The sequence below is a fragment of the Girardinichthys multiradiatus genome, chromosome 5 (assembly GCF_021462225.1).
Source record: "Girardinichthys multiradiatus isolate DD_20200921_A chromosome 5, DD_fGirMul_XY1, whole genome shotgun sequence".
Lineage (NCBI taxonomy): Eukaryota > Metazoa > Chordata > Actinopteri > Cyprinodontiformes > Goodeidae > Girardinichthys > Girardinichthys multiradiatus.
In genome coordinates, this window is record NC_061798.1 from 32,584,227 (window position 1) to 32,608,074 (window position 23,848).

General features: G+C 41.2%; 1 protein-coding gene across 11 annotated transcripts in view; it reads left to right on the forward strand.

Moving 5' to 3' along the window:
• The window catches only part of add3a (adducin 3 (gamma) a), a 158,035-nt gene that overhangs the window by 126,397 nt on the left and 7,790 nt on the right, over positions 1–23,848 (forward strand). For 9 of the 11 annotated variants that reach the window (XM_047364338.1, XM_047364332.1, XM_047364336.1 and 6 more), the window contains 12 exons: positions 1,371–1,509; positions 2,129–2,280; positions 3,825–3,905; positions 8,199–8,348; positions 8,652–8,795; positions 9,124–9,222; positions 10,184–10,360; positions 12,818–13,069; positions 13,222–13,326; positions 19,741–19,827; positions 21,697–21,720; positions 22,141–22,255. In XM_047364338.1, the coding sequence (XP_047220294.1) occupies positions 1,371–1,509; positions 2,129–2,280; positions 3,825–3,905; positions 8,199–8,348; positions 8,652–8,795; positions 9,124–9,222; positions 10,184–10,360; positions 12,818–13,069; positions 13,222–13,326; positions 19,741–19,827; positions 21,697–21,720; positions 22,141–22,255 (1,525 nt within the window). The remainder of the gene's footprint in view (positions 1–1,370; positions 1,510–2,128; positions 2,281–3,824; positions 3,906–8,198; positions 8,349–8,651; positions 8,796–9,123; positions 9,223–10,183; positions 10,361–12,817; positions 13,070–13,221; positions 13,327–19,740; positions 19,828–21,696; positions 21,721–22,140; positions 22,256–23,848) is intronic. The other 2 variants (XM_047364339.1, XM_047364341.1) reach the window with 1 other exon arrangement.

A 23,848-nucleotide genomic window follows, 5' to 3' on the forward strand; every position in this document is an offset into this window, starting at 1 on the left:
GACAGTGGTGGGCTACAATGTAGCTACAGCTGTCCTGGGGCGCACTGACAGAAGTGAGGCGGCCATACACAGGCGCCACTGAGGCCTCTGACCACCATCAGCAACAAGCAGCTTTTTATTTAAAATGTGTATGTCTAAACAACTGTCCCTATTGAAAACAAATGAAATTACAGTCATGTGTTCCAAACACCTATTATCACCTCCGTTAAAAAATTAACAGCACTTAAGATTGCAGTCATTTCTAGCAAAATAGAGTCGTTAATCATGTACAAAAACATGGCTAGAATCATTGCATGATGAAATAATAAATAACAAAGACAGTTAGCATTGTTCTATAGGCCATGTAACTGTTTGACATGACGTGCCCATAAGGTAGCACAACTATGGATTTTGGCAGCACTGCCACTACATACTTTACCATTCAAAGAAGAGCCAGCAGCCCTTTCTTCAGGCTTGCAATTAAAAAAGAAGTCAACCCATAGACATAGACTTCTGCCTGAGCCACTTTATTCCAGGGCACAGGCTTGAAAAGTCTGGACAAGTATGAAATTTAGCTTCACATTTTTCCAAGTCTGAATATAGGAAAATAAGGTATGAAAAAAGTTTTGATTTTCCAGACTTTGTTTTTCATCATCAATTTTCTAAAGGGAAAAAATCTAATACATAATACATGCTGCTGTTTATACATGGTTTGGTTTTTAAATATTCTTTAACTCTGATTTTACACATTGATTTTAACATTTTACCCTTCAGTATTTTGGTTTTTGACTTACTGTCAGAATTCACACTTATTCAAAAGTCTAAACTGTCCATGTTACTGCTTTCTGAAGAAAAGTTGTAATTCAGGTTGAACTGTACCTGTAGTCTTTAAACTGAAGCCAGTTTAAAAGTAGACCAGATCAGTACAAGTGATATTTTTTTTTACTTTTACAGATGAAACATAGGTACCAACAATGTTACTAAAGCAAAGATTTGTTGTGTAAATAGTTGTATTTATTAAAGAATACTCCAGTATATATATGGTAAGTTCAACAGTTCCAGATTTTGTCATAAAGGTGATCTAAATTAATCCAGACGCTAAAAAAGCTGTAAAATGGCATATTGCCACACCAAAAATCAGAAACCAGTTTTAGCATCGTGCTGTTTTGTGGAGCCTACAAATAAGACTACTAATGAGTTAGGTCAAAGTGAAACTGCTGTAAAAAAATCTAGAAATTTGACCCTGCAAAAGTGAAACACTGAGCCCTGTAATTCTCGTTTCTTTCGTTGACTCTATAAAAAAATAACAAAGACAAGCCAGTTTTACCAACAAATCAGTATTTTAACACAGATTTGTGATTTCACAATTTTTCCTCTTTTTTGTCTTGAAGGCTTTCAAAGAGGAGTTGGAGTGTCTGATCCAGGAGCAGCAGCGAAAGGGGAACAACCCGACCGGACTGCTGGCCCTCAGGCAGATCGCAGACTTCTTCATGGCCAGCTCAGTGGCCGGTTTCAACACTTCCCCTCACAGTAAGTGCTTCTTGTGCCTTGGCCTGTTACCCAGGGGAACCAGACACAAGGCTTCATAAGAACAAGCTGTTGTTGAGAGTAACCAATTTGGAAATGCCTCAAAAAAAAAAAAAAAAAACGTCACAGCATCAGTATTGGGAGAAAAGAGATCCATATCCAAACACAGGCTTTGTACACTTGAGGGCATTAATGCTCTTAGACAGCCCAACTCCAGACTCCGGAAGACCTGGGAATACTTCACGGGGTTTTGATCCTCTGTGAGTTTTGTCCAAGAGTCCATATGTGAAATCTGCTTCCAATCAGAGCAGAGGAATGCACAACTAATGCAGAGTTACACGTCAAAGGCAATGTAGCAGTTCATTTTAGATCCTCCTTAACAGATACTCAGACTGACAGCCAAGGAGAGGTTGGGGTTGAATAACATCACAGAGTAATTTAGGGTTCTGGTGTGGAGCCATATGCGTCAGATGGATCAGCAGATAAAAGTCCAGATGTTGTATTTAGAGGGGTTTGTTCCTGAGTGAAGTCCATTTTTCTTACTAAAACTACCTCATCTGCACAAACAGCATTTATAACCTGCATTTTCTTTTTCCCCTCTGATTTAACTATGATCATTTAGGTCTGGGGATGGTGACTCCCATAAATGACTTGTACGGAGTGGAATCCTCCTCTCTGGTGAAAGGCGAGAAGCTGACACGCTGTAAACTGGCCAGCCTCTACAGACTGGTGGACCTGTTCAGCTGGGCCCACTTCTCCAACTCCTACATCACAGTAAGTCAAGCACAACGGCAGTAACAAATACCACAGTGCCTGCCACATTTGGTGAAGATATGTAAAAAGCCTTAAAATAAACTCATCTTTTATCAGAGTAGCAGAATCTCACAATAGGAATAAACAGTTAGGCTTTAGGTTGAGTACATTCATCAGTGGGAGAACAAATCTATGTTAAAAAACATATACACAAAGTTGTTAGCCTGAAACCTTCTAAAATGAGTCGAACTCCTGAAAAACAATCCTACACAATAATGTAACCCCTAAACTTAACACAATACAATCAGGATACTTCCTGGATGCTGCCAAACCAAGTCTCATCCATTGAATTACTAAGAAGAGAGGCATGATTTATTAGTCCAGAGAACACATCTGCAATGTTTTTACCTCATTGCATCTCACACTTTGGATTTCACTTGGTGATGTAAAGTTAGGATACATCTGCCCGGCCACAGAAACCAATTTCATAAGGTTCTCTGTGCACTGTTCTTGAGCTAATCTGAAGGCCACAAGATGTTTGGAGGTCCGTAACAACTGACTCTGCAGAACGTTGACGACCTCTGCACACTATGCTCTTCAGCATCCTCTGACCCCTCTCTGTGATTATACGTGGCCTACCAGTTCATGTCTGAGGTGCTTTCATTCTCATTCACTTCCACGTTGTTGTAATACCACTAACAGTTGATGGTGGAATATTTAGTAGCTACGAAATGACATGACTGGACTTATTGCACAGGTGCCATCCTATCAAGGCACCACACTGGAATTCAATGAGCTTCAGGCACAAATGTTTCTAGAAGCAATCTGTATACCTAGGTGCTTGATGTTATACATCTGTGACCATGGAAGTTGATTCCTACAAACATTGAAATCAGATAATTTGTCCCATATAATGTATCATCTAATGGTTGTTATGGAGACTTTGTGGGATTTTGTGACTTCGGCTCCTTTACCAACCTGCTCACTGTGCCCGGCGGCAAGATTAATACAGGTTCTTATTCATCCAGCCTAGTGACCAGCAGCTGCGAGATATGGGCCTCAATGTTATGTAATTTCTGTACTCCAGGGAAAGAGAAAGTCATTATGCATTAGAAGTTCCTAGAAATTCTGATCAAAATGTTTCAGTTACATTTATTTAAGAAGATTTGTACAGAAGCCAGTAATGGTGGATAACAACCGTTACTTCTTAACCTGAGACCTTTTCCCCAGTTGAATAAATGTACTGAAATTAAAGGTTGGATTTTCTGTATTTTTAACCTAAAAACTTTGCTACTACAATAAGACATGTATTTATTTTGAAGCTTTTTACCCAAGGATGTGAGGAGGTGTTGCTGCGTATATTCAATGAGCACACATGCAGCTCTTAGCTGGCTGTCATTCATTGCAGAGCAGCTTTTTGAAAATAACATACAGAGAGAAACTCCTCCCTGAATGTGTTATTATTGACTCGTAGTTCTATGTTAGGAAATAATTTTAGAGAAATTTGAGTGTACCATTCTTTCTTAAAGAAAAGAAGAAACTTTGATCTCATCGTTTCCCCTTAGGGTCGAGTGAGTAAAGAACAAGATCACATACTCATCATCCCCAGAGGGCTGTCATTCGCAGAAGCTTCTGCATCAAACCTGGTAAGAAACATGAGCAAAATTCAGGCTGGTGTTACTGTACGATCTGCTGTCTAGTTGTTACTATTAGCACCCTGATGATGTTTTTTCACCTTTTTACTTTGTTTGATTCTGCAATGTGTTAACTGTCCGGTTAACCTGATGAGTCTTTCGTTTAGAGGGTTTCCATTGTGTCTGTCTGTATTTGTCATGTTGAGAGTCACTGGCTCCTCTCATGTTGACATTAGTGAGGCTGTAGCTTGTGTTTTGTTTGTCATCAGATACTACAAGCAGAAAGAAGGTAGTTTATCTCTAGTTTCGTTTCAAAGAATGCAAGGTGTTGATGTTTTATCTTGAACATCTGATTAAATACGGTCAGTTGTATATTGGTCGGCTTTTTCTCATCCTTCTGTTTTTCTCTGACTATTAAGCTTCATTTATGTATTCGGTCTTTCATTTGAGCTTCTTCAGATTCACTAAACTTAGAAATGAAGGATTATTATTGTTGGGAACAAAGGTCTATGTGTTGTTGCCCTCACTCTGTATCTTTATTTTCTCTGTCTGACCTGCAAGACGGGTTGGTACACAGTGATTATAATCTTTGCTGAAGTTTCTTCTCAAACTTTTTAATAATTGAAAAAGTTGAACTTCATGTTGTCATATTCCTTCTTTTTTAGATAACATGTTTCTACACAGTAAGGAAGTAAGGAGTATGGAATTTTATCTAACAGTTTTCCCAGTCTTAATAAGTGAAAAAAGGAAATAAATATAAAAACATTTGTATTTCTAGACTTGGTCCCAATCGACAGCTGATGTCAATCTTCAGTAGATCTGTAGCTAATGTTTACAAAGAATGGTGAGAAGATGGTATAATGGTAAAGACAGAAGGAGCCAGAAAAGGTGGGGGAACCGTTATCAAAATCATCACAATTTCTAGGAATATAATCTCATTTAAATGTTTGCCTAATATTGTGCAGGACTAGAAGGAACCATGACAGATGTTGGATCAAATCAGTTAATCTTTTATAGGTGTGTGCATAAAAGTCACAGTCATCTTTACTTTAGTTGAGCAGTGATGTTTGTGGGAGAGGAAAGGCGACATTTTCAGAAAGCTGGGACAAAATAATGAAGTGTAGCTCTTTTAGACATGTCATGCTGTCCCTGTTTTGCTGCCTTTCTGTCCCTGCTGTCTTTATTAGTTTTTTTCTAATCTCCTCCCCCCTTCCTTTATTTCTCCTCTTTCAGTCTGTTTTGATGCATTGAGGTCTCTAGTTACATGGCTGAGTTGGAGAAGCATGGAGGTTGATTAGGAGGAAGTCATCTGGAATAAAGACTCCAGAGGTTGCATCAGGGTCAGACGGGTGTCAGAGAGAAGGCTGCAGGGTTGTGAGCTTTTGGCAGTTTTTGTCATATAAAGAAATTTTAGTGATCTAACCAAATCAATGTACAACATCCTGCCAGCTGTCTGCGTGGAGATTAATATGATGCATTGATTTACGCTTGACTGGTACCATTCACCTCCATCTGGGTGGGTGGAAGATCAATAGAACCTCATCTGGTGAAACCTCCACATAAGAGTGGAAAGATTGAGCATCACTCGCAGCATATTCCAGGATTTAGTGCCTGGTTGTCCCAACAGTCACCTCTGACTCTATTGACTGAGTTGATTTTAGTGCTGCTTTGGCACTAAATTATATTTAGATTTCTTTTACCTCATTAACAGCTATGGGGAAAGTTTGGAGATGAAAAAGAAGACTCCTAAAGGTTTTTGAGGTTGAAAAGGTTCCGACACCAGAAAACAACCTTGAATAAAATGATATGTTAATGCCTTACTTTTGGCCCGGGTTTTGATGTGTCCCAGCTCTTTCGGATGCACATTGTGATGTTATCAGTTGCTGGTCAGCACACTAGGGGAGGAATTGGGAAACTGTGCGTTCAGGACACATTACAAATCAAGTTTGAAACTCAATCTACTGTTTTTCTGAATCCTACTGATTTAGTATCAGAAGAAAGAAAAGAGATAGCACCATGTCCAGCTGGAAACAGCAGTGTCTGATTCAAGGTCTAAGGTTTGCAAGTCATTAAGAAAGAATAAAAAAGGCAAGTGTGCATTTAACACAAATTATTATGTAAAATGCTACAGATCATTTAAAAAAACTGTTCTAAACTATCGAAATAAGATTGCTACTTTAAAGGATATGGTGGTGACCTAAATTCACCTGGATCTAAATAAAACGTCTGTGATCATTACACTCATTAACACTGCATGTTCTGACAATCCCAGATCGTCCACTGAATAAATGATTTTTTTGCTCAGTTTAAAGTCTCGGTGAAGGCCTTTAGACCATCCCTCATTCAGTGTACGTAAATGTGGGAAAACGGTCAAATTTTCTGAGGTTCTTGTCACTACCTAGGTGGCTTCAGAAATCAATTTATTGTGCGGAATTTAAAAAATGCACTGTTTTATTTCCACTTCACAATAATGCACTGTTTTGGTCTATCATGTGTATCGATGTGGTCTATCACCAAATGTGGTTATATTGTGGAAACATTCATGTGGCTTGAGTGCCACATAGCTGCTACCAGTTGAAAAACATTGTTTTGTTCTCCTCTCAATAAACTAAAACCTCTGTGTAAATATTCTCCTGTCATCAACACTGCTTTGTTTTCCTGTTCAAAAGGATGCCTGAAGCCCTTGCAGACAAGCTTTGGTTTTGTACCTTATTGTTTAGGACCGAGGTCCTGCTGGGGCAAACTGCGATTCCATGAGGTCATAAGAACATCTTTACTTGAATGGATTTACTAACATGAAAATCCATGACATGTAGAAAACGTTGGATTTAAAGGCAAAGAAAAAATGTATTCAACTAAATCAAGAAAAGAGAAAATTCAAACCAATAACCTGAAACGGTTACTGAGCAGAGGGATGTTGCTCTGAACAAAGCCCAGGAGGTTTAATTGCAGGGTGACAACTTTAAGTCATATAGCAGATTGTTTCCTTATTTATTTAGCATGATATATATTTTGATTTTAAAAGATATTTAAAATGATGTTGCTTTTTGCTACAGGGCTAGTCATTTTCAACCATAGATACAGCACTCTTATTCCCAGCACATCCTCTTTGCTGCTTCATCCTTTCTTTGTTGAATTAGGCGTTATGCATTCGCATCTGACTAAATGATAAATGGCTTCTCGTGTGGTGTTGGACTTTGTGAAAGAGAAATCTGGTCTGGCCAGCCCTGGAGCATATCATGAAAACATGTGGTTACTGTGATGTACAATATCTGCAGGCAAAGTAAAGTTTCCAGTTTGTTATTCTGCTTTACTGTGACAGCTGGAATCTGCTGTCAATTTTGGTGTTGCTCCTCCTTCAGGTTTAGATGTTTGCTTATGTCTGTCTTCATTCTGACTCACTTCAAGCTCTATCATTGCCTTTAAATTTCCTCTGTAAGGTAATGTAATAACTACTAATTGACTGGTAATGAAGTTGTCCATGCAAAGGACATCATGATCATTCCCTGTTTATATTACGTTTCCTGGTGGTGTTCCAATTTCTTTCCTCTAGAGGAGCAGATAACGTCATTTCTGACACTACTGCAAAAAAAGTTTTGTAAAAGTGAATAATATAGTTTTTTTTTCTAAAACTGAAAATACAAGTGGAATTCATTTGAAGCCTTTAATTTTTACAATAAAACCATTTTTAGAGTGTATGTTTTTTATAAAATACTATTTATCTTTTTTCCAAGCGTTAAGTAGGTTTGATTAGATCTTTAGATTGAAAACAATAATGATACCTGTACAAGGCTCATGCTAGCATGTTTACCCCATGTTTTAATATGACTCAGTCATTTGTTGCTGTTCATTTTTGCTTAATACGTTCAGAAAAAAAGTTAATCTCTTACTTCGTAAACTTTGTGTTTTTCTTCGAATGTTGTAATATTTTATTACTGCCGTTTCAGCTGCTCTCTATGCTGACCTTCCCCACACCTGTGGAGCAGGTCACATGATGCAGCATTCAATATAGACTCTGTCCTTGAAAGCATCATTTTAAGACATTTAGACAGTTAGCGAATCCCCAGATTTATTAGATCAGCACTACAATAAGCATGGCAGTTTTGAAAGCCATGCATATTGAAATTGGCCCATATTGATCAAAATTGTGCCCTTTAAAAAGTAAGGGCCTTTGTGTTGGTGCAACTGACAAATGATTACAATGCCAATCAAGTAAAAATATGCCTGGATGGATCTGTTACTTGGGACGGGATTGCAACATCGGCACACACAACCAAAACAAATCATTTGTCCTCGTGCTCTCAGGTGAAGGTGAACATCATTGGGGACGTGATTGAGCAGGGCTCCACCAACCTGCGGATTGACTCGGCGGGTTTCAGTCCACATGCTGCCATCTACTCAATGCGTCCGGACATCCGCTGCATCATACATGTGCACACTCCTGCCACAGCAGCTGTGAGTACACGTTACATCAGACAGTGTCTTATCTGGGCATCCCTATAGCAAGTGACTGTTAGACGTTTCTGCATGCTACTCCTGCTAACTGCACAAAGCTCATTTTGAAGAGATGGCGTGAGGAATTTGAAGATTGCATTTATATCACAAACGTAAAGACTGATCTAAAAGACAGTTACTCTTAACATGAAAACAAAGTGCACTGATTATAGGATCTCAAGAATATTTCAGATGTCTGAGATGCATGAAGCAGCCCTTCCAAATCATCCCGTCTCGCTTTTTTTCTCCTTTATCCCAATTTAGGTGTCATCTATGAAGTATGGCATCCTACCCATCTCCCAGGAGGCGTTGATCTTGGGAGATATCGCTTACTACAACTACCAAGGCAGCCTGGATGACCAGGAGGAACGCAGAGAGCTGCAGAAAGCCCTCGGTCCAACAGCAAAGGTGGGAGGACCAGGATAGCTCTTTGCAATGAGTAATATTCTCTAGTGGGGTTGTCCCCATCCTTTTTAAATTATTTGGTCCAAGCATGTATCTCAAGTAGTTTTAAAAATATCCGAGGCAAAGGAAGTTCTATATCTGGGCCTTGAAGTAAAGAAAATAAAGAGGTAATTATCAGGGTGGGGTGTATCTGAAAAAGGAAACAGTGGTGCATCCTGTGGGAGTATCCTCTGTCTTTGGGTTAATTTATGATTTTTGTCTTTCTGAACTGAAGCATGCTAGACAAACAAATGCTCCAAAAATGTCCCCCTCCCTTTTTGACCTACTGCAGATTTTGGTATTGAGAAATCACGGCGTGGTCGCTCTCGGGGAGACAATCGAAGAGGCCTTCCACTACATCTACAATGCCCAGTATGCCTGCGAAATCCAGGTATGCACAGTTAGACATGGAGCCTACTGCACATTCCCAGCTCCCCTCAGCTTCTGCAAACATTCAGCTAACCAGCAGGACGGCAGCTTTCCCAGTAAATCTAATATCCCACCAGCGGCTCTCATATTGTCCCATTCAGACCATTTGAAAATCAGTCAGTACACTCATAATCTCTTGCCATCCAGACAATGTTTGGCAAAACACAGTCTTTTAATTAGACTATTAGGAGTTCAATGACGGGAGAAACTGTCTGTGTGATTTTTTATATTTTGTCATGTTGCAACCACAAACTTTATTTTATTGGTGTATTTATACAGTAGGCCAACACAAAGCAGTGCGTAATTGTAAAATGACAGGAAAACGATGCATAGTTGTCATTAAAATACATTAAAGTTGGTGATTATAACAAAATGTGAAAATGTTCCATGTGTTTTAATACTGTTATATGGCTCTGTAGCTGTTTTTTCTGAATCTTATTGAAGCAGGGGACATTCCTGAACAGTAAATACTGACTTATATTAACTTTCATTCTCAAATTATGTAAATCCGAACAGTCTTTGCTTATATATGTTTGTTTTTTTGTGGTTGCTTGTAAACACTGGATTTTGAGCTGACAGCTCGCCCCTCCTCCCCTTCTTCTGTAATATAGCACACCAAATCTCCCAAATGACTCTCACCCTGTCAAGCAAAAGAAAAACATTAATCCATCTTGCAAAGCCCAGCTTAAATTCTACAAAATAAACCCCTGGGATGTATTTGCTGTACGTCGGGCTCTGTATCTTCTGAGCTGCTTTACTGTTTGATTCTGTGTTATCTCATCTTTAGTTTTGGTAAATCACGTCTTTCCCCTGTACAGAAATAAGCTGAGTTCCAGTTGAAGTGTATGATCTAAAATCTCAGATGTCCATCGGCAACAGAAGCTCACACTCTCGTCTTTCTGTCCAAAACGTATGGTTTATAGGTGAATGCCATCTCATGTGCTGGAGGAGTTGACAACCTCATAGTGCTGGACCCGGAGAAGTACAAGTCTCGAGTGTTTGCCGTGGCTACAGCGGCGGCCGTCAACATGGCCGGGCAGTACAAGTGGAAGATTGGAGAGCTGGAGTTTGAGTCTCTGATGAGGATGCTGGATAATCTGGTGAGTTAATGGACTTGTTTGGCATCAGAAATAGGATTAAAATCTGCATTTATTGGCACCCCTGGTAAAGGTGGTTGAAGCTTGATTTTATGTTAATTAAGTGGCTTAATTCAATCATCTTGACCTGCTGCCTGCAAGCCTTGGTCAAGATGATTGGTGAAAACAGCACATATAAATACATAGACAGCAAAAATACAAAGCTAAAGCGTTACACAATATTCAATATCATAAATACTCAAGACTTAAAAAGGAAATAAACATGCCTGTATCATCCACTTATTGAAATGAATAATTAAAAGCAGTGGCAGGGTTCTGATTAAACGGTCTGTTTAAAGTTGTTAAAAGAATTTTCTACAAATAATAATCTGACAAGTGTGTATGCAGCCCCTTTTAAACTGTAATTAAATTCCTTGCAACCAGTCACCTTCCGAGTCACTTAATTAGTAAACAGTGTGTGTAATTTATTCTCATTATAAATCCGGGTGTTCTGTGAAGGCCTCTGAGGTTGTCTTAAGAACAACAGCATCAGAACAGGAAACTCCAGATATAGATGGAGGATAAAGTTGAAGAGAGGTTTAAAACAGGGTTAGGTTCAAAAACAATATCCCACGTCGTGAACATCTCACAGAACAAACTGGCCGTCCACCTGAACTGACAGGCTAGGCAGCATTAATCAGAGAAATAGGCAGGAGGCCCATGGCAACTCTGGAGGAACCGTAGAGACCCACAGCTCAGGTGGGAGAATGTTTACATAAGAACTATTAGTTGACAAATTTGGCCTTTATTGAAGAGGGGTGAGTAAAGGAAGCGCTTAGCAGTTCTGATAACAATTTGTAACAAGCCATCTGGAGGGTACAGCAAACATATGGAAGAAGGTGCTCTGGTCAGTGGTCCTTTTCTTTTCTACATGATAACAGCAGGAAGCTTCTATGTCTCTAGGAGGCGGGCAGAGATTTAGTGTTGTAGAGTTCGTCTTGTGTTCTTACTGCCTGTCCTCCATTCCCTCTGTGCTTCCATCACTTCAACTTTTTACCTAGTGAGCCATTGCCTCAGCCTGATGAACAAAAAGTCGGTTGCTGTCCTTTTTCCTTCTTACTCATGTATTTTGTGTAAGTTATTGGTCTTTGCCCAAGGGGCAGAGACAGCGATGAGAGCGAAGGCGACAAAAGCAGAGTTGTCCTCCTCTTGAGCTCTTCAAGCTTCCAGCTGTGAGTGTTGAAACAACTGCACTGAAAGCAGGATGTTGCCGGAAAGAGATCTCTGCCAGCTCAGCTGGGTGATGAAGTCAAGTCAAAAGGTCAGCTTTGACCGCGGGGTGTAGATGAAAAGAAAAGATGTGTGTGGAAAGTTGAGTGAAAAATAGCAGTGACACAGTTGAGTGAGAGGAAATGGGAATATGAGAGGGATAACTGGAGAAATTAGGATGAAGCGGAGAGCAAAAGAAGAGAAGGACGGAGGGAGATGGATGTGAGAGGAAATAGCTCAGAGTCTGTCTTCTGCTGTGTTTGATACTCTGCAGCTACTGCGCTGTTTTGTTTTTGGGTTTTTTGTCCATCTGAATGAAGACCTATGAGAAAACTAAACCAGCATTAACAGGAAGGAAATGTCAAAGAGTAAATGCCCAATGGATATTGTAAATTTAGAAATTGATAGACAGTAGGACTCACAGTGGCTGGTGAAAGTGTGTAGATCCCTAGAATCTTTCCTGATTGTGTCACATTTAAGACCACAAACAACCACAAACGACCACAAACAACATATATATATATATATATATATATATATATACGACTAGCCATATTGGATATAGACTTTGACCAGACCATTTTAACAGATGAATAGGCCATTGTGGCTCTGGCTGTATGTTTAGTCATTTTACAGCTGGAAGGTGAATCTCCTCCTCAGTCTCATTTATTTTGCAGCCTCTACAAGGTTTTTGTCCTGGATTACCCTGTATTTAGCTCCATACATCTTCCCATGATACTGCCACCCCCTTGTTTTACTGTGTGGATGGTTTGTGCAGGGTGGTTGAAGATACATCATTAGTTTTTCTCCCTAGATAGCTTGTTTGCATGCTGGACAAAAAAGGTTTTGTTTACATTTGACCTTCTTCCACATGTTTGGTGTATCCCTTGCATGACTAATAATAAACTGCAAGTATTTTACTAATTATATGACTTTGGATGGTTACTGGTTGCACTGGATTTTGTTTAGGGATGTCAGAGGAAATGGTCTAAATACAAATGCAAATGCACACATTTTTATATATTTGGAAACCTTGCATCATGCATCTTTCCACTTTACAACAGTGCTGTATTTTGTGTTGGTCTATCAAATAAAGTCCTAATAAAATGCGCTGAAATGTGTGTTTGTGACATGACATACCCATGTAAAGACCCTGGTGAATCTAAACATTTCCAGATTAAAGACTATTTTCCATCTTCTCCTTCAACTCAGGGCTACAGGACAGGTTATGCTTACCGACACCCCATCATTCGGGAGAAGCCGAGGCACAAGAGTGAAGTGGAGATCCCCGCCACCGTCACGGCGTTCACGTTTGAGGAGGACGTAGACGCCACGCGGCTGCCCTTCAAGTTCCTTCAGCAGCGGCAGCAGAGGGAGAAGACGCGCTGGCTCAACTCCCCCAACAGCTACACCAAGGTCAGCGTGGAGGCCGGAGAGGAGCGCTGCAACAGTCGGACAACCACGGTGAGCAAAAAAATATTCCTGCATCCAAAACAGTTGGCTTTTTCTTCTCAAACATGCAGTGCCAGAGCTCCATCTAGTGGGGGAACGGTAAACGCACAACATAAAACTCAGCAAAAGTGATTCATTTGCAATTAACTTTCTGCCCTTCATAGTGGATGAGGGCGGATGAAACAGGAACTCCGATCCGGATTGAAGACCCAAATCAGTTCGTCCCTCTAAACACAGACCCCACTGAGGTGCAGCAGAAAAGGAACAAGGTGAGTCAAGCTTCTTTCTCTTGGTTACTTCTGCAAGATGAACTATTTGCACATTAAGAATTTAGAAAGTTGAGCTTAATTATTTGTCAGTCAATGGGAACGCACAGATTTCAATCATGAGAACATAAGAAAAGAAGGATTATATGTCATTTTATTTCTTTATTGAAATAGTCGATTCAGAACCAAACCAAGGGTTCTCTGTCATTTTTAATCATTTCAAAAACTTACAAGACACCTCAAAAGCAGTGATTTTAAAGATGTTCACTGTTCTTGAAGTGAAAAGCATCATCTCTTTAAATATCCCGGTCCTCCACACCTATTAGCACTCTTAGTACAGATATTCTTATAATAATAATTATTATTATTATTCTTGATAGGTTTTGAATCATGAGTCTGTTTTCCGCTCTAGCCACGTTTTGAATTCTCTCCTGTATGTTTTCAGTCATCTTCATTCAGTTCACCTGCACCTAGTATTCTTTCACCTAGTCTCCTCGTTTCACCTGGTTCTTGCTCCATACAGACACATCACTGGGAGTATAAACCGGCTGAGATGCAGAGTTTCGTTGCCATTTCCCGCCTGTCTCAAAGGACAGCGCAACGGAGGTGCATTTCTGGAGAGACAAAAGCTCGCAGGCGAACTTTTGCTCCACAAGGCCATTCCCTACGAGCTTGAAAGCTGCAAATCTGTCTGATACGAGAAGATCAGGAGATTTATTTACCGATCGAGGACCGCGCCGCTGTTGGCGCAGGTGGAGACCCACAGAGGTTCTATGTCCACGGAGATGAGTTTTCCTCCTTGTGTATGCAGTCGACTAACGTTTCATCTTTTCCCCTCCTGGACGGATGAGAAATTACCATTTTTTTCCTTAATTCGATCACGGACGCGTGATCCCCTTCCCCTCCTTTTTCTTCAGACCTAATCCCTCCTCGACCAGTGGAGAGCAGAAATCAACGTCAAAGTAATTTCGTTCTTTTCATATTAAACCGGATAGGTGCATCTAGAGGTCTGGGCAGGATGAGGCAGTTAAGGTGATGTAGGATCACCAGTAGTTTTTCCAAGGTATCAAGTTGTTGCATGCAATACTGATTGAATTATGATATGCTGAGCTGTGTTTTGATTTGCTGTGCAAGCGCTGCTGAATTGTGGTTAATGTTTTGTCCGGCTGATCCCAAATCAGCCAGGAGTTAGAAGTTGGACTTTTAAAAGTTTTCATTCAAAGCAACTGCGGTCTGGGCCTCGCCCGACCACTCTTTGTTCCAGTTTTATTGCTGAAGATTTTCCATTGAGTTCCCGCCTCAGAGTTTAGGACTCTTTGTCAAGATTTGGAGCGTGGCCACACCGTTTCATGATTGCTGCAATTGAGACATCAACACGACAGGAGGATTTCTTTCCATTTAACTCAAATTACACATTTTGTCCATAAAACCGCTGGTTTGATCTTCATAGACACTAAATGCATATACATATTTTTCTTTTATTACCATGGTTAGGTAGTCATTTTTATTCCCTTTGTGTAGAATGATGCTTGTTAGTTAGGTGAAGGTTTTTGGACCAGAATAATGGTATATCAGGATTATTTGGCCTCAGTAAATCTTCATATATATAATTAAGAGAAGCATTTGTGTTTATTTCGTGCAAGAGTGATTTATCTGTCAAAACAAGGTCAAAGTTCCCCCACCTTCGGTGAAGTGGTTGAATAAACAGTGACAGTTTGTGGTTTGGTTAATAATTTGTAATTATTAAAGAGCTTTGAGCCCATAATCACAACACCAGAGGATATCTCTGATTTCTATTCGTAAGTAATGATTTTTGGTGAAGAAATTAATTTTTTTAAATTATGATTTTAAATTATAATTCTTGATGAATATTAATTAATCAATAATCATAATCCTTACAGTTATTAAATCTATTTTCAACTCACCACGCCACGTTGCTTCCTGCTTGTCTGCATTCTGGGGTCCTCCGCCATACAAGCCGTGACAGAATGTTTCCGGCAAAATTGGACTTCACAGACGGTAAGCAAGAGAGCGCCAGTGATCGCTGGGTTCAGCAGCACATGGATGAGACATCTGCCGGCCGATCTGGAGGTTCTGCCCTCACCACTGCTGCTGGAGCAGATGGAGCGTGAGATGGTTCAGCGCCGTTCTCCGCCTGCTCCCCTGGTTGCACACCCAGATCTGGCAGCAAAGCCGATGTCCTCCTCCTGCCAAAGAAACTTTCTGCTTTTCGGCCGGCATGGAGGTGGGTTCCATGCCCGCTGACGTGAGGGCTGCAGCGAGTAATCCTGCGTCTTTGTCTGCCACAGCACTGTCTCCCAGGCTCGTTGCAGCTCCGCCCATGCCGTCTTCGCTCGCTACAGTCCAATGTTCTGTGGCAACACCAGACGAGCTGGAGGAGCGGTTAAGGTTTTTTGCCGCCAGATTAAGAGCTTCAGGAGGACCAGTCTCCTGTATTCCTCTCCTGAGCTTAGGAAGAAAATCAGGCAGATGAAGGAGGATTACCGGACAGCAATAAGGCAGTTTTACTGTCGCCCACCTCCATCCTCTCCAGGACTTCAGAGCGCTGCTGCCGAGCAACCCACTCCAGGTCTCCAGGGAACCGCCATTGTGCCGCCCAAGTCTGCCTCAACCTCCTCCACACGCCGCAGAGGATGTCGGAAGAGGGACGCCTCGGCTCAAGTCATCGGGGGTCCCGGCGATGCCTCAGCCCCTGCTCAAGCCACTGAGGGTCCCGGCGACCCCTCCGCCCCTGCCCACGCCACTGAGGGTCTCGGCGACGCCTTAGCTTCTGCTCCTGGTCTAAAGGCTTTCCAGGGGTTCAGCGAGAGACTGGTTCTCGTCCTGGTTCATGAACCCTATGATGAAGGATTTGAAGACGACCCGCCACCAGATCCTGTTCCTGAGCGGTTTGAGGAGAAATTAGTCCTCATCCTGGCCTCTGAACCCAGAGACGAGGGGTTCGAGGAGGAAGCACCGCCGGATCCTGTTTCTGAGGGGTTGAAGGAGCAGCTTGTCCTCGTTCTGGCCTCCGAGTGTCCCCCAGACTCTGCATCTGTCTCCGAGGGTCCCGTCGGCTCTGTTCCTGTCTCCGAGGGTCCCGTCGGCTCTGTTGTTCCTGTCTCCGAGGGATCACCAGGCACCGTAAAGGCCAAGCCTGACTCCAAGCCTGACTCCAATCCTCCGGAGTTCCACCGAGTTTTCGGGAGGGTCCTCTACGCTCCATGGTCGACCTCCAGACTGAGGGTCCTCTACTCTGCTTGGCCGACCTCCAGACCTTCAGTTCCTTCATCGCCGGCCTCCTACATTCCTGTTCAGCCACCACAGGTTTCCCGACCAACCTGCAGTTTCCCGCCTACGCCAGCCTCCACGGTCTCTACGTCCCTACTGGCCTCCTGGTCTTCGACTTCACCGCCGGCCGCCAAGGTCTCTACATCCCTGCTGGCCTCCTGGTTTTCGCTGCCGGCCGCCAAGGTCTCTACGTCCCTGCTGGCCTCCTTGTCTTTGCCTTCGTCGGCGTCGCCAGCCTCCGCAGGCGGTTTCTACACCTCTGTCGGCCTCCACGACTTCGCTGCCGACCACCCAGGACTCTGTGTTGCAGGTCCTGGTGCCTGCCTGAACTTTGTGCCTGTGCGGGGCTAGTTATGTTTCTATTAGTTTGTATTTAAGAGTCTCTTTTCTGCTCTACCCACGTTTTGTTCTCTCCTGTCTGTTTTCAATCATCTTCATTCGGTTCACCTGCACCTAGTATTCAGTCTCCTCGTTTCACCTGGTTTTTCGCCTGCATCTGCAACTACCTGTCTGCCTGCAAGTTTCTTTTTGGTTATTAAATCTTTTTTCAACTCACCACGCCACGTTGCTGCCTGCTTGTCTGCATTCTGGGGTCCTCCGCCATATAAGCCGTGACAAATTGACTACCTATTTTTGGTTTTCTGGCAGAAACCATCATATTTTTATTTGAAAATCTCGTGGTATTTCAGAGTTCACAATGATATGTACTCTAACAAGGTTTTCAGGGCTTTTGGAAGAGAAACAGTACTGTATTTAACAGTGGGCGTGGAGGTGCTTTTCCACATTTCAATTTGTTTTCCATACTTATACAGGTCCTTCTCAAAAAATTAGCATATTGTGATAAAGTTCATTATTTTCTATAATGTAATGATGAAAATTTAACATTCATATATTTTAGATTCATTGCACACTAACTGAAATATTTCAGGTCTTTTATTGTCTTAATACGGATGATTTTGGCATACAGCTCATGAAAACCCAAAATTCCTATCTCACAAAATTAGCATATCATTAAAAGGGTCTCTAAACAAGCTATGAACCTAATCATCTGAATCAACGAGTTAACTCTAAACACCTGCAAAAGATTCCTGAGGCCTTTAAAACTCCCAGCCTGGTTCATCACTCAAAACCCCAATCATGGGTAAGACTGCCGACCTGACTGCTGTCCAGAAGGCCACTATTGACACCCTCAAGCAAGAGGGTAAGACACAGAAAGAAGTTTCTGAACGAATAGGCTGTTCCCAGAGTGCTGTATCAAGGCACCTCAGTGGGAAGTCTGTGGGAAGGAAAAAGTGTGACAGAAAACGCTGCACAACGAGAAGAGGTGACCGGACCCTGAGGAAGATTGTGGAGAAGGGCCGATTCCAGACCTTGGGGGACCTGCGGATGCAGTGGACTGAGTGTGGACTAGAAGCATCCAGAGCCACCGTCCACAGGCGTGTGCAGGAAATGGGCTACAGGTGCCGCATTACCCAGGTCAAGCCACTTTTGAACCAGAAACAGCAGCAGAAGCGCCTGACCTGGGCTACAGAGAAGCAGCACTGGACTGTTGCTCAGTGGTCCAAAGTACGTTTTTCGGATGAAAGCAAATTCTGCATGTCATTCGGAAATCAAGGTGCCAGTCTGGAGGAAGACTGGGGAGAAGGAAATGCCAAAATGCCAGAAGTCCAGTGTCAAGTACCCACAGTCAGTGATGGTCTGGGGTGCCGTGTCAGCTGCTGGTGTTTGTCCACTGTGTTTTATCAAGGGCAGGGTCAATGCAGCTAGCTATCAGGAGATTTTGGAGCACTTCATGCTTCCATCTGCTGAAAAGCTTTATGGAGATGAAGATTTCATTTTTCAGCACGACCCGGCACCTGCTCACAGTGCCAAAACCACTGGTAAATGGTTTACTGACCATGGTATCACTGTGCTCAATTGGCCTGCCAACTCTCCTGACCTGAACCCCATAGAGAATCTGTGGGATATTGTGAAGAGAACGTTGAGAAACTCAAGACCCAACACTCTGGATGAGCTAAAGGCCGCTATCGAAGCATCCTGGGCCTCCATAAGACCTCAGCAGTGCCACAGGCTGATTGCCTCCATGCCACGCCGCATTGAAGCAGTCATTTCTGCCAAAGGATTCCCGACCAAGTATTGAGTGCATAACTGTACATGATTATTTGAAGGTTGACGTTTTTTGTATTAAAAACACTTTTCTTTTATCGGTCGGATGAAATATGCTAATTTTGTGAGATAGGAATTTTGGGTTTTCATGAGCTGTATGCCACAATCATCCGTATTAAGACAATAAAAGACCTGAAATATTTCAGTTAGTGTGCAATGAATCTAAAATATATGAATGTTAAATTTTCATCATGACATTATGGAAAATAATGAACTTTATCACAATATGCTAATATTTTGAGAAGGACATGTATACTTAAACAAATTGCAAACCTTTCGAGACTGTGTAGGAACCCTGCAGCCTCACCTGACTATAGCACTATACTACAATAGCAGTTCTGGGTAAAGACCCAGAAAAGTTTAGGAAATCACACGTTCACATTTGTACTGGTAGAACAGAAAAGCCTTTTTCTGCCATGCCTTCCAAACAGCTAGATGGCATCTAGGCAGCATCTAATTATTATGTAGACGTGTTGCCCCCTAGATGCCACTCTTTGCTGCACTTATCTAACAGTGAGATTTGGAGGTTTTTGTACAACCCTGCCCACTGTGGTTAAAGGTAAGATAAACTTTATTAGCAACACTCATTTGCCCTACTTGAAGTTCTCATGTTTTTGCCATTTTGAAGCCCGGCTCAGGAAAATTAGCCCATTTTCCTATCACGTGTTTGTCTCAGGGAACAATCTGAACAATTTCAAAAAGTAAAGGAGAAATTTAGAAATACACATCTTATATATTTATTTTATAGCAATTGTTTGGGGTGCCGATAGTTTAGGCTCAGGTAATTTCAATAAAACATTTATTTTTTATTGTCAGATTATATTTTATTTTAAGTAAGATGAAAACTGAAAATGAAAAATTATGTTTTACTGAATTTTGTTTGCAGATACAACACCAGTTTTAAACCCTTCAGACTCCTGCTGACATCATAATGGTGTGTTTTTATTTGTCTCGTTTCAGATCAGAGAGCAGAACCGGTTAGATGTGATGACATCAGGCCCGCGGTCTCAGCACCTTGCCGGCATTCCTGTTGATCAACCACGACAGGTGAGAAATATCTAATATAGAAAAACACCACACGCAGAGTTCCACAAACACAGCTGTGCATCTGTGGTCATTTCAAATGTTACTGTAGCTCTGTGCTCTGTGACAGCGTTGGAAGAATGCGTGTTTTTACAAGAATGTGGGACTTAATGCCGCTTGTATTTGATGTTACAGGTAAAAAGCGGCTTCTTTGTTAAATTCAAAGCAGTGGCAGGCATTTGAAAAACTGAACAGTCTTGTTTATGTTTGCTCTGGTTACAGGATAGTTAATCAGAATGTCACTTTTTTAATTTTAAAATAAACAAACGTATAGAAATGATAAAGAACGAGTTGTGTCCCGATCAACTAAAGGTCATGTTGGGATGCCGGTGGCTCCTTTTAGATTTGCCAGAATGCATTTCACATCTCAATAAATTAGAATCTCATTGAAAAGTATATTTTTGGTGATTCAACACAAAAATGTATTACACTGTGATATATTCAAACCTTTTATTTATGTTGATTTTAATTGATATTTTAATGAATATGGATTGAGTAAAACCCATTAATTAGACACAAAATTACACTATGATCAATAAAAACATTTTTAATACAAAACTGTTGTTCTCCTATTAAGTATGTCCAAATACTGTACAGTATATGTCTCAATACTTGGTCAGGGGTCCTTTTGCATGATTTACTCCATCAATGCAGTGGGACATGGAGAAGATCAGCCTGTGGCTCTGCTGAGGTGTTGAGGAACTCTGGTTGCTTTTATGGCAGTCTTCAGCTCCACTGCGTTGTTGGTTCTGGTGTCTCTCATCTTCCTTTTGACAGAACTCCAGTTTAGTTCATGCCCGTTTGCTAGCCAATGATCATTAAAGCTGGTATGGGTACCTTTGGCACTGTGTGCAGGTGCCGAGTCCCGCTGGAAAATGAAACCAGCATTTCCAGAAGGAACCATGATGTTTTCTAAAGATACACTGATGCCCTGACTTTGGACTTGATAAAGCACAGTCGACCAACACCAGCAGATGACATGGCTCCCTAAATCATCACTGACTGTAGAAACTTCACACTAGACTTCAAGCAATGTGGATTCTGTGAGTCTCCACTCTTCATCCAGACACTGGGACCTTGATTTCCAATTGACATGCAGACTTTACTTTCACCTGAAAAGAGGACTTTGGAGAACTTAGGAACAGTCCAGTCATTTTTCTCATTAGCCTGGGTAAAAGGCTTTGGATGTCAACAGTTGTAGCCTATGGATACATCTGTGTGTGATGGCTCCTGAACTACCGACTCTAGCTGCAGTCCAAACCTTGTGAATCTCCCCAGCCTTTTGAATGGGCTTTGCATCAATCATAATCGTTCTAAGGCTGCAGTTGGAAATTTTTATAGTACACTTTTTCCTTCCACTGAACCTTCCATTGATGTGCTACAGTACTCTGAAAAGCCAGCTTCTTTAAGAATGACCTTTTGTGGGTTGCTCTCCTTGTGGAGGTAGTTAATTACTGTCTGCTGGACAGTTCAAATCTGCAGTCTTATCTATGATTGCAGTGGTTCCAACAGGGCCACAACATAACATTTCTGTATTAAAAATCCCTAAGATTATGTTCTATTGTATTCAGATGCACATGTATAGATACACAAAGACTCAAAGCTTGACAAGCCCACCTTGCTGTCGTCAGTTTCTTCTCTATCATCCATCGTTCACTTTGGGCCACTAGGGGGAGACAAACATGTAAATAAAGCAGGAAATGTAAACTTCTGCACAGCATCACTCAAAACTACAAGAATAAAACATAACTTACATTTAAACTATATGTTAATAAATATCCAGACTCTTTGGTGCTGATTCCTTTTTTTCTTTGTTGGTATTTTGTCTTGAAGGAACTGGGGCAAATAAGAGTGCTGGTAAATATTGTCAAGCATTGTCCTGTTTGTAGTGGGTTTTAATTCATTGTCCCCACCTTTCAGTTTATTTAGTTTCATTTTCAGACACTGCATGTTGTTGTGCCTGTAGACCGACTTTTATTTTTAATTTGTTTCCACCAGTTTAATATTTATTTTGGACAAGTTTCACTTATTGTCATGGGTTGTTAAATTATGATGTTTTATTTGGAGCATGATACGTGTTCATCCCTTGTTTATACATGCAAATCTCAGCAGAAGTGTTTATTGTAGTTTGACTGAAGGATATATGTTGGATTATTAGATGTACTTTGATTTATCATTGTTATGAACAGTGCTGGTATCAGTGTTTTTAGTCTGTATGTGCATCAGTGCTCCTGTGCTCACCCTTTGCTCTCCTCGTCCTCCCCTCCTCCTCCTCAGCCATACGTGCCCACAGAGGATGAGCATATGGCTCCTCTTCCTCCCAACCCATTCAGCGAGCTGTTGGAAAAGGAGTACCACAAAAACGTGGAGAGAAGGCAACTTGGCCTCAGCGGTATGGCACGCACACACTAACACACACGGATCAATGTTCATACTCACAAACACGCATTGACGGTGGCTATCCAGTCGTACAAACTTGTGATGCTTCATTGTACAGCAAAATATTGGCAACCCTAAATAAACCAGATCAGCAAATCATATACAGCCCATTTACACACAGGATAAGACCATTTTGAGGACGCAAGAGGAGGAGTTGGACTGATAGTGCAAATGTCCTTTTAAGGCTAGTTGTTATGAATAGTTGCTTCTCTTTTTGGTGCAACATTAACAGTTAAAATGTTATTTTTACGATCCCTAAAGGCAGATGCAAAAATTTACTAAAAGCCAAAAGGTGTATTTCTGCTTCAGAGGCTAAAACCTCAAATGAGAAATTAGTTCTTTTACTCGAGGCTGCAAGAATCAAAAACAGAGTTCTTTCTGGCCTGGACACTTTGTATTTCACAAGAACCCATGCGCAGAACTCCTTGGAAGTGATTCAGTTTGTGAAGGACCCAAATGCAGAGTTTGTTTGCAGAGTTGCACAGGAACAACTGGAAACCCAGCATGGGTGGAGTAACAGGCAGAAATGGGCATGAAGAGTAACCAAGAATGAAGCAGAATAACAGGCAGTCATCACAGATAAACAGGAGCTTAAAAGGGAAAAGAAACGGGTGCACACTGTAGACAAAATGAGGTGGTGCAGGTGAGCAGAATCAACAAGATTACATGGTGGCTGTGGCCAAGGGTGGAAGACTAATTAACCAGAGCAGAAACAGAAACACAAGAAAACCCAAATATCTAACAGAAAATAACTCCAAGACCAGTAGAAGGAAGAAAACTCAAAAGATTGAAGTAATAAGGAAAACACCTAACAACACGCGTAGGGAAATAAAAAGAAAGCAAGACCTAAAGAACAAACTAAACAGTAACAAAATGGTCATAATGGTCAAAATCATCATAGATCTCCCCCACTGTAGCACAGCATCTTCACATTTCTCTGAAACCACACAAGAAAAAAAGTTCTGTAATCACCAGTAAGTAAAACACATCAAAAGGCACTTTATTCCTAATTTGAATTTTCTTCTTAATATTTATTAACTTTGAAACTAAAGGTTCTGCCTTTTTAAAAATGCTAATCTTTGCAAAAAAAAGATCAAAGCCTTTAAAGGTCAATATTTTTTCAGATCAATGTTTATTGTTTCATATGCGTTCACAGCAAAGCGTAGTCATTGGTTTCAGCTCATTTAAAATCTAATTTTCATCATACATTCAAGCAAAAAAGCTGTTCAGCTGTTAACTGGCAGATCAGATCAAACATTTGGAGCAGATTTCTAGTTGATCTTTATTTTAATCCGGATGAAATTGTGTTCTGCAGTCCTCCTTACCCTCATATTTCGACTTGCAGATTTATTACTTCTCTCTTGAAACAGGTTCGTTCTCCTTGAACTCTGCAGTTGGTGGTAAACCTCGATTTAACTTGCGTTTGTAGCGCTGCATCCTCTGTCTAATCAGCAGACAACTTTAAAACAGGAGTTTTTTTGCCTTCTTTAGCAGTATTCTGTCTGCAGACGCTCAAAGTCAATGCTAATCATATTATCTCTTTAGA